Below are 17,574 nucleotides of genomic sequence, written 5' to 3'. Positions count from 1 at the left end.
TCACATGACGGTGTCGCGCAGAACGGAGAACTGCCGTACCCTTACATAATATTCGCATTTGGCCGTAGCCTTACAATGGTATCATAACAGGAGGGGCTCAATATATTTAGTCAGCATATTCTATATATTATGTTTATAAGGTATATAATAATATATATGTACATGTATATATGTAGGCTATACGTATATAGGTGACAAAGTATAAGTGACGATGTCACCATCGTTACAATGGGTAGCTAAAGTGAATGTATGCCTTTTTTGAAAGACAGAGCCACTGCAATTAGGTTAGGTTGGAGGAGTATCAATTTTAACAAGTAAATTTTAAATTTTAATTTAAATACGTATAAAATAGTATTTTCCTATGACTGAATAATAAAATAGAAATTTTTGACGATACAATAATTATACACAACTTTAATGAGGATAGAGAATAATCGCCGCCAGCGCGGATGCATAGGCAATAGAAACGCAATAGACACAATAGACAAGTGTGCGTAGACAGCATACGACGAGGATACCGAAAATACATATAAATAAAAGGTTATTACGTTCTTAAAAGTTTAAAATATGCTTTTTTATCAAATAAATTAAAAATCGATGTGTATACTAATTACAAGAGAAACATAGTATGTAAAATATATAAGTAGTGTACGTAACACATTAAACTTTATGAATGTATAATATTTACATTTACCATCCATTATAATTGCACATCATGTCAGTGGCATGCCTAAGTAGGTTATTATTTATTAAGTGAATGGGCGAGGGGGTACCGGGCAATGGATTTAATACGATACAAAGGTTTAAGAAAAATATTTATACTACAGTAGAGCCTCGATAATCCGGACCCCCGATAATCCGGAGAACGCGGTGATCCGGACGGCAAAATTCCATTTGTTGAAAATTAAAAGTATTGTTCCGAAAAAAATTACCGATTACTATACTTAAGTTCTACATACATATTATTATAGACATTTTTTTTTTTTCGTAATTCATTAGTTTAGTTTTAATTTAATTATTATTCTTGTAATTTAAAATGCAATAAATATAAAGATGGTGAAATTAAAGTTAAATCTTAGTCATTTGAGTAGATAATTTTGAAAAACCTCCGGTAATCCGGACGATGCTCGGTCTGAATTCGTCCGGACTATCGAGGCTCTACTGTATAAGATTACACAAAAAAATGTAGACTAAAAGCTTTGGATGGGTGGACAAATTGTATAGTTTGCCTCAGGTCTGAAAATTGTTTAAATTTTTAATGACATGTTTAATCTTGAAAATAATTATTGCATATTATAAATAACTATCTTTTTTTGGTAAATTATTTAAATTCAGTCACACTTGAAACAATCAAACAAATTTAAAAATCTCTAATTTATTTGCAAACAAGTTATTGAACAATATCTATAATTTTTTATTTTTAAATTAAAAACATTTTTTCTTTGCTAAACGAATTATTTCCAACTCAGGAAATGAACAAACATGATTTTTTTATGAAAAATAATACAATATAATATTCTTAAATATACAAAATAAATTTTTTTCTACCAATTCTGTACTAGATCTGAAAATTGTTCACCCTGATTGATAACGTCAATATAATTAATAAAATATGTAATTAAAGTATTTTATTTTATAAATATTGAGTCGTTTTGCCTTAGAAGAAATACGAACGTAGAACTGACCACCGTAGCTCATTAAAGCTATACCATAACACTACTAATTTAATTAATTTTGGACAGAGTCATATTTCTTCATATCATTATATGAGTATAACATTATTATTCATTATTAGAAAAAAAAAGTCCGTTTCCTGGTCTTTAAAAATTCCCCTACGAGTTTCTGATATTATGTTATAATGTAATATATATATAATGTGTATTTGAATTTTGGGATGTTAGTATGTCACAAACAGACAAAATCTTTTTTAAATTAGGAATGAAAAAACTCGTTGAAGCTCGAATTTGGTGTTTAAGTTTATAAATAGTTTTAGAATGTGAAGGAAACATTTTATTGTCACAAATATAAATAATATAATATATGAAAAAAAATATAATTGGAAAACTTGGTATACATAGGTACTGATTAAGTAACAGGACGACGATGAGCATTAGCCCCCCCCCTCCACCGTACCTTGTTATAGATTTTTTTTATATGTTTTTTATCGAAGAACAATTAATGTTCCAAAAACTATTACATTTACGTAAAAACAGTTTTTATATAATTTTAAGACGTCGTAAACAACATTTTTGAAAAAAATTTAATATTTTTAATTCCTTATCAAGGAAAAATAAAAAGTTGATAAATAAGCAGAAACTAACCATCAAAGCATCAACCAATAAATTCAAGTAAAATATCTTTATGTACTTGTATATAGGTACATATTTTGAATTTATATTTAATTTAATCGTTCATTCAGTCTGTTGCAACTTGTATAGCTTCGTGACCAATGAGAAAGTTAAGAACTTATTCTAGTAAAAATTTAGAAGATTTTTACAATAAGTACATTGTTGTTAGTTCAACAAAAAATGTATGAATAATAATTACATTTCTGTAGTTTACATTAATCACATAACATGTATATACATGTGCAAAATATTATTATACTATATAAAAATACTTATAATTGTGATTAATAATTTAAATTTCGTTAAAATTAATATTTCAGATAAATTTTTTATAGATCTTACTAATCCGGATCTTAAGTTTGATGAAAATATTGATATGTCAATTACTGAATATTAATTAAGCTTAAAATAGAAAATCGGTTCTGTTGAACAAACATTTTTCAGGTGTTCTGCGGTTGCAAGATAGAGACAACATTTGACATTTTGAACACGTCAATAATTGACATAACGACACCGTGTCATCATAATAATATTAAAACTATGCATTATAGCTACCTGGGTCGCAGAACATTGATGGACTTGTCTATAGGTATGGCGCCAAGTATAGGAATTGTCCATCTAATACTTCAGTCGGATGCTCCCGGAATCCCACATGCTTAGTTATAGGAATCGCTGGCGGTAGACTTTTAGGAGATATGGATATTACCGGCGGTGACCTATCGGACACCAATCAATTACTCCAATATCCTCTGATAAGTGACGAATGAAGATCAAAATTCTCTGGCTGGTTAGATCAGGTATCTTGAATTTGGAACTCGGCAGGATCCCAATTGTCGGTATCGTCATACCATTTTGTTGAAAATTCGTATTCGAGGCGATATAGCACTGATGACATATTGCGCCGTCCAGGCGGACATCGTCAGTGTTGGCGGTGGGGTTGGAATCTTTCTTGCGATTGTTGTTCAGACACGGCGCTTCCTAATATTTTTCAAAATACATTTCGATTAGATAATATAATATAATTATGTTATGCATAAAAACACTCTTGATATTGAAATTTTTTTAAATTATTTATTCTTCAAACTCATCTCAACTCGAAGGCCTTTCTTTTTACACTCGATCCAAAATTTAATAATACATTCAACTAAAATCTTAAAACCATTAGATGTGTACTAAAAAAAAAGTATGACAGTAAAAAAAATTACGAGAGTGAAAAACAACAATAATTAGTATCATAAACTATTGTCTTTTGGCTACAATTTAGTCATATAAATATTGCTATCATTATTTTTGTAGATTCTGAGAGTTTCCAAGCAATGTTTTTTTTTTCTATCTTTTATCTACTTTTGGGGTAGTAAAAACGCTACGAATTATCATGCAAAACCACTTTGCGTGTAACATTGTTTACTTGACACCATGAAACAATTTAAAAACGCTTAGATACAATATATTTGAGCTGTTTTGTTATTTTGTTTAAGTACAAATTCACACCGGTCTGTGAGGCGGAGTGTAAATAAAAATGTAAAATTATACAATCTGTGACATTACTGATAAGATATATTATACAAGCTATTGTAAAAAAAAATATTTTAAAAATTGCACTAAAAAGACAAAAAAAATTTTCTGTACTTATAAATAATGAAAAATTTACATTTACTTGACATATACTCCCAGTCACTATCTTATAAACAGTATTGAACAAAGAAGTGTATGTGAGACTATTAGCTCGGCTTTAAATGTTTTGTATGATGCACCACACAGGGTTAGGTTAGAAAAACGGAAAAATTTTTTTGTCTTTTTGTGCAATTTTTAAAATATGTTTTTATAGAAAAGTGTGTTTTTAAAAAATTGTTTTTTTATTTCTTATTTTTACTTTCCAATTTACAAAATTGTAGTATTTGTTTCGATCTTTTATATTCTCGTACTTACCACGGGTAATATAATATACCACAAATGTAATAATAATAATGGCTGCATACTAGTTGCGGTCATGACGTTTTTTGAGATAAACGGATATAACAGTTGCGGTCACATTAATTTAGGTAATATCTTAGTTGCGGTCATAGCTTTATTATACTCCAATTCCAGGCGAAATCTATAGTATACGATAAACATATATTTTGATATAATGCACACAGCGTATATATGTGGGAACACCACTACTTATCTGTAAAGTTTATAAATAAAATAGATTAAATTGTATACTCCGATCATAGTTTCGAATATTGCTTTCATTGTGCCTACGTCTTTTGATACGGTAAAACATAAAAATGAATTCAAAAAATATGTTGAGTGAAAAATTAAAACCATTACGGGTCGTTAATAATTATAAATTTCGATTTTATCGTACATTAGCGAATGACGTACAACGGTGGGTATGTTGTAAAAAAACATGTAATGCGGCTATAAAGTACGATGTTAATGGTGCCATTTGTGAACAAAATACAACACATAATCATGAACCAGATGATCTTCAATCAATATTACGTCAAAAGGTTAGTAACAGTGTTAAACGTAAGGCAGTCGAGCAGTTTAGTGAGCGCCCTTCTAAAATTATTCATTCTGAGATGTCAAGTACAGCACTAAGTTTACTCGACTCAAATGATATTTCTTTGATTAGGAAAAATATACATACTGCACGAATGAATATTTATCCGAAGTTGCCACGTGACTTTCCACAATTGCATGCGACGCTTCCTGACGTAATTAATAAAATACAGACGAAAAATAATGAAAAATGGATTTTTATAAATGATGTCCAGAACAATATAGTGTGTTTTACAACTCAGATAAACCTTGATTTTCTTAAGCAATGTGATTCTATTTTTATGGATGTTACTTTTTCAAGTTGTCCTTTTCCTTTTAAGCAACTTTTTGTCATTCATGGATTTAAAAATAGCTCATACATACCATTGTTTTTTTCGTTGTTTCCTAGCAAATGCCATAATGCGTACAAGACTGTATTAGATCATCTCAAAAATCATTTATGTGACTATATCCCAAATAGAGTTTTCAGTGACTTCGAACAGGCTATCCACACAGCAATTCAAGATGTGTGGCCCACTACAAATTTGAAAGCATGCCGTTTTCACCTAGGGCAAGCATGGTTTCGCAAAATGCAGTCATTAGGTCTAGCAAAACCATATATGAAACCTGGTGAAATGTCCGAATATTTGAAACTTTTTTTCGGACTTCCGTTTCTACGACCAGATGAAGTTGACGATTGTTTTGTCACAGATATATTATGGCTCTTCTTCCACCTAATAATTCAAAATTGACTGCATTTACAGACTATATTTTAGAAGTGTATGTAAGGGAAGATTCGAGATATCCACCGTCATTATGGGCTGAATGTTCGTCTTCCATAACACGAACAACCAATGCATGCGAAAGTTTTCATTCAAAGCTCAATAGCATGTTTTACCACTCTCACCCTAATATTTTTATATTTATTGACGCTTTAAATGAAATTCAAACAAATGGCTATTTAAAAATGAATTGTACAAAAACCAGTCGTGTTAATAAAATTTCAATAGAAAAAGAGCATTTTTTAGCGCAACAAATACAGTATTATGAAGAAGGCGAAATAAATCGACTTGAATATCTAAAGTCGATTTCCTTTAAATTTATACCTACAAAATTTTAAAATTTTAAATTATTATTATCATTATACATATTATATACTATATTTTGACACAAGTTATATAATAATTATTATTTGACAGTATTATACATATTATAATATTATACTTATGCATATTATACTTTGACACAAATTTGGAAAATGTTGATTGATACATTTTATATAAACTATATTATATTATATTAGTAAGCTTGCGGTCATAGCTTTATTATACTCCAATTCCAGGCGGAATTACACGATATACTGTTGATCGATATAATGTTGATTAATACATTTTTATAAATTAAATAAATAAACGAAATATTAATTTCATATTTAATTATTTAGTATATTAACTATATTATATTCTATTATTTAGTATACTTAGTTATTATTATTTGAGTGAATCAGTATGTAACCTTTTTGATGGGTGACCGCAACTAGTATGTAACCTTTTTGAGGGGTGACCGCAACTAGTACGTAATTTTTGATTATGACCGCAACTAGTACACACCGATAATAATAACTTAATAATGACAACAAAGTGTTTAGCTGTAAAGTTAGGTTTTCGAGTGTCATAAAATGTATACACATGAAAATAAATTAAATTCGGATAAAAAATGGATATATTTTATTATTTCAAAATTTTACTATGAGTTTTGTATATTATACATATTTTAAAAATGTCAGTGCATATAAATGCATATTTCAATTATATTCACACAATATTATAATCATTATTGCAAAATTAAAAATTGAAATAAATATTAGATAAAATAATTTATAATATAGGCAACCTTAATGTAGAAATTCTGAATGTAAAATATAAATACAATAATTATTAATTTAACCATATTTTTCTATTTACTTTTTAATATAATATACGGCATAAACAATTTATGAAAATATTAAATGACTGAATACGGCAAAATTTTAGATTAAGATTGATGTTTGCAATAAAAAAAATTCTAAGGACATAATATAAGAATTATTTGAATAAAATTAATTTAGTATGTGAGTTCCTATTATATTATTTATGAATGTAAAAAAAATTTTTGTTATATTATTACCTTCAGTGGCGTAGCCAGGGGGGAGGCTGAGGGGGCTGCAGCCCCCCCCCCCTTCCGTGTTAATAAAATTAAAACAATTTTTCACACATTTCACGTGCGAGGATGTCGTCGGTAGAGTCCGAGAACCGCGACAAAAAATCCTGGCTACGCCACTGATTACCTTAAATATGTATTTATTAATAAATATACTTTAATTCATACTTAATAGGTCTCATATCATATTATAACACATTTCAATAAAAAAAAAGTTGAAAACTTTAACAATTTAAATTTAATTACCATTTAATCCATATAAATACTAATAATTCTTAATCACTATAGTGTAGTCAGTAAACGTAGAAGCATATTTAACATTAGTAAAATTTTCACTCATTTGATTAATAATGTAAGAAAATCAGTCTAGTCGTGATAACTCAAAGTTGAAGGACAAGCATCTAGAGACAGCTCAGTCGAAGCAGTATCAATTTCACATAACAATTATCACAGAGTAGTTATAAAAGTAGTCACACAATTTACTTAACATATTATAATACACAATTAAGTACAATATGATCGACTGTATTCCACGTCATGTCAAGTGTCAGTAACAAATATTATGATTGCAATTTCACTACTTGTGGTTTGTAAGTTTTTTATTATTACTTATATGAGCATATTTTTCAAGTGAAAAAAATAACAATAACAATAATAATCATAAGACTAATAATAATTATAATAATAATAAATAACATTTATAAAGGAAAAAGATTTAAAAAAATGTATTTTAATTATTTAATATTTAGTAGTATCAGTGATAAGAAAAATTCCCATTTCTTATGTTGTTCGAAAAAAGTGGGGACATGGCCATTTTGGTATTTAATAGAATCAACTGACTGACCACGCCAAAAATCCTGCAATCAAATACTGTTACTTTAATCTAATTTCTACGGTGTTGCATCTATATTGTTATTTGTTCTGTAGTGATATAATTCAGTTTGGAATTAGATGGACCTTAGTTACTCTTCCAAAGACCTTGTAAATACAATAAATACTAACATTTTTATCAATTCACTATTTAATTTGTTATCATAAATTTGCTTACCTTAGTTCTCCTAAAAAGGGTGTTTTCCAAGGATTAGATTAGATTTATAGTACAACTACAACCACACTTTTTATACTTACTTGTATTTGTTTAGTTCTGTACTGTCTAATATACTGTACACTTTACTCAAATTTGTTCAATTCTTTGGGTTATAACTATAATATTATATTTGTGTAAAAAAAATAGTTTGTTGTTATGTACGAAGTAATTCAACATATGAAGTACTCACAGGTAAGATATAATTATCATGATAGTATTTTATAGTATTATTCTTTAAAATTTAAAATATAGATACTAATACTATTGTTTATTTAACTTTAAGCAATAATCATTTCACTTATTATGGATGATCAAATCTGACTACCACCGTATCTTCTGCCAACATTTTACCTACTACTTCTGCAAATTATTAAGTCATGCCTTTCACTCCTACTGTGGACAGTTTTCCAATGCCCCAGTCCAAGGTTTGGGCTCCAATGCAACAAACTTCATTAGTTGCACCTGTAACACCACATGTGGTTTCTGCTTCTCAGTGTTTCAACCCACTCGCTACTCGTAAAACATTCCATCAACCTTCAGAACCACTTATCACTGTATTCGTTGGAAACATTTCTGAAGAAGTTCCTCGCCATACGATACAATACATTTTGACAACTTTTGGAAATATTGCTTCTTGGAAGAGTGTAAAAGGATTTGGTTTTTGTGAATATTATCAATTTGAAGATGCCTTACTTGCTATCAAAGTTTTACATGATATGGAGGTAGGCGGTAAAAAACTTGTGGTGAAAGTAGACACAAAAACACAAAAAAAATTAGACCAGTTTGAAGTGGAAAAAAAAGGTACTGATGATTCTGAAGGAAATCAAAAATTGGAAGTACATTGCAGAGAAAGAATAAACTGTATAATTAAAAAACACAATGATAAAATGATCAGAAAAGAAAAAGAAAATGAAAACAAAGCAAGAATTATTGATGGTGTGGGATTTAATACCGTGCAAATTGAAGATGAAAAAAAAAAATTAATTTTTGAAGAAATAGACAAGTTTCGAGAAGACAAGAAAAACAAAGAAGAAAATGAAATTGAAAGAAAAAAGATCCAAGAAAAACTAAATGGAAAACATACATTTCCAGGTAATCCAGATTCTGAAGAAAATAGAATTATACGAAGCAGAGAAGAACGAGATAAAAGATATAAAGAAAAAGAAAAAACAAGAGACAAAAGGGATGAGAGTGGCAGGGAGAAGAATGAAAGAACAGACAAAGAAAGAGAAAAAAGAATGATCAAGGAAAACCGTGAAGAAAAAATACCAGAAAAAAGCAGAAGCTATTTCGATATAACTAAATTACAAGAAAAAGAAATGGAAGAGTTGGAGTTAAAAAAAAATGATGATAGGCTAAGAGAGAAAGAACTAGCATATCAAAAGAAACTTAATAAATGGTTAAACAGAGAAAAACAAAAGAAAAAAGAATTATCCAAACAACGTGCTAATAAACAAATGATAGAAGAAGAAAGAGAAAAAAATGCTAAACAGCTTAAAGAGTTTTTGGAAAATTATGATGATAAAAACGATGACCAGAAGTATTATAGAGGAAAAAATTGGCAAAAACGAATCAAACTGCGTGAAAAAGAAAAAGAAGAAGATGAAAGAGATCGACAAAAAGAGAAAGATGAACAAGTAATCATCCCAAAAAAGGTACATAGTAACATTAAATTACAATTTTCTGAAGTATTAGAAGCCAGAGAAGAAAATATGCACAAGTCCAAATTATTGATGGATGTAGCAGAAAACCAAAAAAACACATTAAAATGCTATAAAATGGACATTGAAAATCAGAAAAACATGGAAGTTGAGCAGGAATGTCAGAAGCATGTTGTGGAGAAAGCGCTAACACCCAGTCCGCAGCAGCCAGCTACATCATCTAATGTTCATTCTCGAACACCTCCACCTGAATTTGCACTCATTTCTCAACCTACCCAATCGATCACTTTGATGATTCAAAAAAATATGAATATCAAAGACGTATTTAAGAATGATGACGAAGAATCGCCAACGTCAAAAAAAAGAAAATTGAATCATATCGACTATTGCAACAAGATAAAAGAAAAAGAACATAAATCAGTCGAGGAAAAGAAAAAAAGTATCAGTCAGTTAATTGATCTCATTCCCACTGATGAGTTATTCTCATTTCATCTTGATTGGACAGTAGTTGACTTCCAAATGATAAAAAAACGCATTTGGCCGTGGATAAATAAAAAAATCATTGAATACATCGGAGAGCCAGAAACAACACTGGTAGATTTTATATGTTCAAAAGTGGAAGCCGGTAGTAGTCCTCAGGCTATAATCGATGATGTTCAGATGGTACTTGATGATGAGGCTGAAGTGTTTGTTATAAAAATATGGAAACTTCTAGTATATGAGGTTGAAAAACAAAAACTTTAGACAGGTTGAACTAGAAGAAAATGTCTAGGAAAATGGTCACAAAGACCATGAATTCCATGAACAATAAATAATGTGTAACTTTCTGTAATTATAATACAATTCAAATATTGTGACAATTGAAAATCTATTTATTAATTAAAATTTTTACCCTAACACATTAAACACTATATTTTTTCATTGCATCTATTTTTTCAACAATATATAATTGATTTAAAATAAAACTATGTGTATAAACAATTATTGTAGACTATTTTTATTTGGTGTACCTAAAAATATAAACGGTGCATTTAAAATATTATAATAGCCTTTGAACTTTATTCACTTATTGTGTACTAAATACGTATGTATTACCTAACCTAATGCATGGATTTATTAATTTTATATTCATCATCAAATATTTTAAGTTATAACGTTAAAATGATTAAATATAATAGGTTTACACATAAATTGCAGTTTTGTAATTTAATAAATTCAGAAACAGTTCTAATGTTTTAATAAATATTTTATTATTATTTATGTTCAACTATTTAGCAGTAACTTAACTATTTTCTGAGAAAAATAATAAATATATTATTTCAACAATACCTAGGTACTATAGAAGCTATACTATATCAGCTATTCCTATCATCTAAAATTATAGTTGTAGTAGTTATATACTTTATATAGTAGGTATATCATTAATTATTATAGTTACCTATCTCGGAAATATCTGTATTTTTTATAAACAGCTCTTAATAATTGAGAAATATAAAATAGTATTATTGTGTATCTGAATAATAATAGGTCATGTTTTGGGTAACCTTGACAATGGCAATGACTCGTGTTACAATATTAAATATTAAAGTAACTATAAATTATTATATTTGCTTACAAATCTAAGCATAACTGATAAGTAACCGTTATTAATTAAAAAATATATAGTAGGTACCTAGCTTAAAATAGGTACAATTAATAAATATTTTATTTGGAAAAATATCTATTCAAACTACATGGATAGCTAAACAGTTTTTTTTCACAGAAGAATTTAAAATATATTATTTGGTTTTGCTATTTACTTAAATTGTATGTAGGTAGGTACCTACAATAGTAATTACTAATTAATGTGGGTTATTTATATTCTTATACCATAATATGTTAGTACTACATACTATTATAATTGATATAATCCCTTACAAATTCTATGGTTGGCAAATAGTTTTCAATTTTAATTGCAATTGAAAGTTGTTGGCACTGTATGTTTTAGTAATTAATTGTATATCCTATCTAGTGCCTAAAATAGTAAGATTACCCTATCAAACCAAAGTCAGCAAACTAAAGATGTGTAAGTAGGTACCTCTGTATTTAATTAAAATAATAACAAATATTAAATAACAAAATAACCACTTTCAAGTCAAGGCCCAATAAATTATCAATTAAAATATTATAAAAAAAATAATGCATTTATGATTAAGACTTTATACAGATAAAACTAAGAGTTACGCAATACAAAAATAGCAAATTTCTAATACAAGAACCAAATCAAGTGTTTTTCTAAATTTCTTGGTTGTAGGTACCTATACCTTAAGAATTACAAAAAGACAAAATATATTTTTTCTTTCATTTAAAATATTTACCATCTATCAATAAATTTTAAAAGGAACTAGCCAAAAATGAATTTTTAAAAAGTGCATTATAAATTATCCAACTATCCTATACTCCAATTTAATTTAAAAACCTGTTATATTTAACACTTAGCATTGACTAACTTACACAATATTCAATCTTTGATAAATTCTAAGGTAAAACATGTAACATTCCTTAACATTTGAAGTACAAACTTGAAATATAAAAATATACATATATTGGCTATTGAATACTATTTAAATTAATTTTAACCTCAATATTATTAAAATATACTGTATAAAGTAATTTTGGTGTATCTCAAGGTACAATCCTAAGACCTTCAATGGGTATTGATGGATTATTAAATTTGGATTTAATAGGTAAGGTACCTAGCATATTTTGCAGATAACACAATTTTGTTAGGTGATGGAGATAATTAAAAATATGTATATAATAACTCAGTGTCTTATGTCAGATTAGTCAAACTTTGGCTAGATAATTGTTTAACTTACAAATATCCAAGTTTATCTCTTTTAATATTAATAAAAAATCATTTAAATAAAGGAACAGCATAATCCATTTGAATAAATGTATTGACCACCCTATTAACCATAATAATTGTTTACTTAATCAAACAAAAATTATGTATATCATATTTTGGTATTATTCGAGGTACCTATTATTTTTGACAAACTCCCTAAAAAGAATGAACATATTTACTATATAACTTCACTTAGGTAAAGATGATTGTTTTAGAAGTGTATGTTAATCATAGGACATATTTAGGAGGACCTAAGAGTGCATAACACAGAAAATTTTACACTCAGAAGATCACATTTAGCTCCATTAGTTTAAAAATTAGAGTGAATTGACCTCTTACAAAACTTAAAGGTAAGGTTATTATCTAGGGCCACACATAGCTTTTTATTGAAATTATTATTTTTAAGTAAGTTATGATTACTATAAAATGTACAGTTTCAAAAAAGGTCAAAACTTACTTGAAAATAAAAATATTTAAAATAGCCTAAGTGGAATCCTAGATAATAATCTTACCTTTAAATTTTATAAGAGGTTAATTCACTCTAATTCTTAAGCTAACGGTGCTAAAATTGATCCTAAAATTTGGTATAGTTCACACTTCTAAGACAGAGACAACACATGCGGGTATCACATCCTCTTAAAATATATTATCAATAATAATTCTCTAAAAATGGATTATTTTTTACTAGCACAATTTATTCTGTCATATGGAATTGTCTAGAAAAATAGAAGTTTGAGGGTGAAAGGGTAAATAAATCTTGCATGCACAACTTAGCAAGAAAGCTTAGAAGTCTCTGTAAATTTTATATAGAAATTATACTATTAATAGGGATAGATTTTTTTTTTAATATTCAATTACCTACACAAATATTTTGGAATTCTTGACTTCCATTTTGGCCTTTATTTTTTCAAATAATCACAATGGATATCAACAGTTCTAAAATTCAACATAATTATAACACAAGGTCAAAAAAATATCAAGTTTAAATTCAATAAAGATTAAAAGAAGAACTCTGAGTACAACTATATTCGGGCAAAAAAGTAAAATTTGTGTAGGATCTACCTAATATTAAACAATATTAATTAAAGTCATCCTAAGGCACTTTACATAAAACAATTAGGTACCTCCAAAAATTTAGTCTAAATAATCATATTCACTCCATGGATTAATAATACTGTGCGTTATGTATATATCTAATTATGTACATGTAATTATTGGTTAGGTACTTTAGGTACCATACATTATATTTTGTTTGTTATTTTTCCTCGATAACTTATTATGTATTTGTAATTAGATACTTAATAGCTCTTAGTTATTAATTATATATCTCGTTACATAGGTATGCTTCAGATTTAAACTTAACGTTCCCTGCCAAAATATGCTACTCTTAATGAGGTGGATAATTAATCGTTAATATTTAGGTAATATTGATATGTTGTACAATGTACATTGCTACATTAAGAAAATAAATAATAATTATAATTATAATAGGTACATATAATAATTAGAGACTAACCAGTCACATGTGTCGCGGTGTTTTGGAATGCGATGATGTCCAGCTGACGATGTTGAGTACCTATACTTGAGAGGGCAATCGCAAAAGCAATGACCTATGTACACAGATACTTCTAACTAATATAATTATAAGTCGACGTCGGCAGAGACAGAGTTCAGTAGTATGCTTAACATCATATATTATCGACGACGATGACAATACGATTTATAGACGCGTCAAAAAATATCAGCGGCGGCGGCGATGTTGTGATCGGCGAAATAACAAGACGGGGCGACGATTTGAACATCTGCTCTATGGATTGCGAACGGCACGCGGCGACTAATAATTATTGCGGCCGTGCGCTCGCGATCGACGGGACGATAAATGAAATTGGGAACAACGCAAACTTTGACGGAACGCGTAGTGCGAAACACGAAGTTTTCGGCCTCTCTCACAGCCGCCCGCACGGCGGTACCAGTTGCTCGTCGTACGCACCGACGGAACGATGGCGCGCATGGCTTCTCCAAATCACCGGCGAGTACGAACTTAAATAATGTAAATCGAAAAACGCTCGTCAAAGAGACGTCACTCCCATCGATCACGACTCGCGGTGCACGTCCGCTTAAGGCGGAAAAACACAAGACGCGCGCGCCGCGCGGCACTGCGGCGCACCCGTCACGAGCTCACGAGATTACGAGAAGACTGGGCCGCGCGAGGCGACGACTTACGGGAGAGGGGATAAAAGTTCTGGCACATTGTTCGTTTGTTGCGCGCTTCGGTACGGGCGATGAAAGGCGATGGATAATAGTAATATACCTACTAATATACTATAGATTCATAAGCATGGGTTGTCGCTACGTACGTAGTTTCGACCATGGCTAAATAAAATATTATGCACCTAAACATAAATATGTTTAGGGTTTCGACCAGCATCAATCGAACCACGATACTACGATACCCCGAAACGGGTTTTTATTTTTGAAAAGTACGGTTGTACATTTATATTTCTTTTAAAGATGACTATGTTGTAACGTCTAGTATCGGTAATAACTAATAAGATACGTGTAAATTAGGATGTTATTTATAACTTATCCAAATAGTTGTTACAATGATGTTGTTGAGATGTTAGAAAAACTTTACGATTGCGTAACATAAATGTGAGTTGATATTTCACGTCTCAAAATTTGGACATGCTTATACACATATGTTAATTTGAAACTTACCTTTTAATGTTTCTGTAACATGTTCACAAGGTCAGTACAATATTGCAAATATTTCAAAATTGTTAAGTGCCTAGACTCTAGGGAGTATGGCTTCCATACAAAGCAGGGAAATAATTACAGTTATTTATTAGTACTTTTCAAGTAAATATATGTTTGGAATGATATCTTAAAGAGGAACAATATTTCTAAGGAATGTTATTAATTTGAGGTGCAGAGGTGGCAAATTTTGTATCTTATTAAAAAATTCCAAACGTATACAAAAATTGGAAAATTTATTACTTCATATTAACGAAAAATAACTAATAATGTGCGTATTTTGCTATATTTTATATTTTTGTATATCGTTATGGTATGCCGCATACCTATTTATTTTGGTTTATTATAAATTAGAGTCATTAATCGTTATAAATATAATGAACAACTGTACAGAAAACAATTTTTGATAAACCATGTTATACGTCGGAATGTCGACGTACGATCGAGTATGGGTCATAATATATGAAGCAAGAATGGTTATTATTTAGGACTCGGAACTTAATGCACTTAAAAAGCACTAAATATGCATGCTCTTATGCTCTTAAAAAAGTACAAATATGCTCTAAAAATATGCACTTATATTTTATTTTTTACACACAATTTTCATTTGCAGAAATATTTTATAAAATTATAAATGTTATATAATTATATATTGTTTTATAATAAATGATAAATATGGTAAAAACAAAGTAATAAAAATAATTTTGATTTTTAATTTTTAATCATAATTTAAACAACAAAAAAATTGTATAAAAATGCCTCCAAAATGTTCCTTGAAGAAAATATATACGTATAAGTTGGAACTGACAATAATATCTCGGCAGTGAGTCTATTAATTCCATCAGCCCATCAACAATAATCATTGAATTATTTCCCTAGAAAAGTATTTATAGAAAATCATCGTACTTCGATTGCAGCTATTTCTATTTTATAGATATTTATTTAATATTTATATAATATTTCATTTTAGATAAAGCAAGCTGTACCTAGTTACATAATTTATTAGTATTTATACATTATATTAATCAATAGAAGAAAAACATTGTTTTCAATGCCAAATGGAAATTAAAAAACAACGATACAAGAATATCTAATAAACTCTTTCAATATGAATCTATTAATGTTTTTATTTACGAATTTTCAAGTATTATAATTTATAAAATATACTCTAAAAAAATGTAAAATTATGAAATATGCTCTAAACTATGAAAATCATTAAATATGCACTATAAAGTATAAACTTTTGATATGTTTTTCGTAGAGTCTCAGAATGAATTTCTAACTCACTTAACAATAAATCTAACGGTCCAAAAAAAACATGCAAATGCAACAACTTCCTTTGTGGTTTTACAAATATACACACATACAACGACACTCATACTGTCGATGCGGCAACCGTCAGCGAAACCCGCCTATATACATGCATACATACTTACATAGTACATACATACATACCTATATGCCTACACCCTAGTAGCACGAGGTGTCCTTAAGAGGGCGCACTAGTAGACAAAATATGGCATAAAAACATGGTTTCGTAATTCAAGTAATACGGCTTATTGAAGCGGTTTACAGAAAAAATACCTATTATAAAAATTGTAGAGGAGAATTTTCTTAACAATCGTAAGAAGGCCGATTTTCGATATTTTTATTAATTAGTTGAATAATTAATCGATAAAAAGTAAAAAAAACGTGTTAATTTACCATGCGATATTGGAAGATTGGAACAAGGTATCAAAAATCGGGCTTCTTACGATTCTAGAAAAAATTCTCCTCTACAATTTTCGTAATAGGTATTTATACTGTAAAACGCATCACAACGCCGTATTACTTGAATTACGAAACCATGATTTTCGGTTAAAAAAATACGCTCGTCAATTAATTACGCTCGTCGTGTGCTGCGCCCATAAACAGCGGCAGCGTTCGTTACTAGACGTACATTTTACCATCACTCCGCGCCCGATAACGACAGTACCGCACCATAGGCCAAAACAGGTTTTCTATCGCAGCCGTGCTCCTGTACATAGTTTATAAATACCCAGATAAGAAAACGATTATTATATAATATTATTTTGTGACAAATATTATTTAATTTGGTTCGGTTTTATATTT

At 29.1% G+C, this 17,574-nt stretch overlaps 1 protein-coding gene and 1 long non-coding RNA gene across 2 annotated transcripts; one reads left to right on the top strand and one right to left on the bottom strand.

Moving 5' to 3' along the window:
- Positions 1–3,214: 3,214 nt before the first annotated feature.
- LOC111027583 lies at positions 3,215–14,884 on the bottom strand. The gene is made up of 2 exons (XR_002603806.1): positions 14,225–14,884; positions 3,215–3,326 (listed from the first exon to the last, which is right to left on the bottom strand). It is a non-coding gene; the product is annotated as an uncharacterized LOC111027583 (long non-coding RNA).
- Positions 8,522–10,636, top strand: LOC111027581 (RNA-binding protein 25-like). The gene has a single exon (XM_022305988.1). It carries the CDS (start codon positions 8,538–8,540, stop codon positions 10,563–10,565), a length of 2,028 nt encoding a protein of 675 aa, XP_022161680.1. The 5' UTR covers positions 8,522–8,537; the 3' UTR covers positions 10,566–10,636.
- Positions 14,885–17,574: the final 2,690 nt, after the last annotated feature.

The sequence above is a fragment of the Myzus persicae genome, unplaced genomic scaffold (assembly GCF_001856785.1).
Source record: "Myzus persicae strain clone G006 unplaced genomic scaffold, MPER_G0061.0, whole genome shotgun sequence".
NCBI lineage: Eukaryota > Metazoa > Arthropoda > Insecta > Hemiptera > Aphididae > Myzus > Myzus persicae.
This window is presented reverse-complemented; position numbering and strand designations above follow the sequence as displayed.

Bases quoted from the DNA above. Each gene is read 5' to 3' on its own strand.
- LOC111027581 (XM_022305988.1), top strand. From the start codon at position 8,538: ATGCCTTTCACTCCTACTGTGGACAGTTTTCCAATGCCCCAGTCCAAG.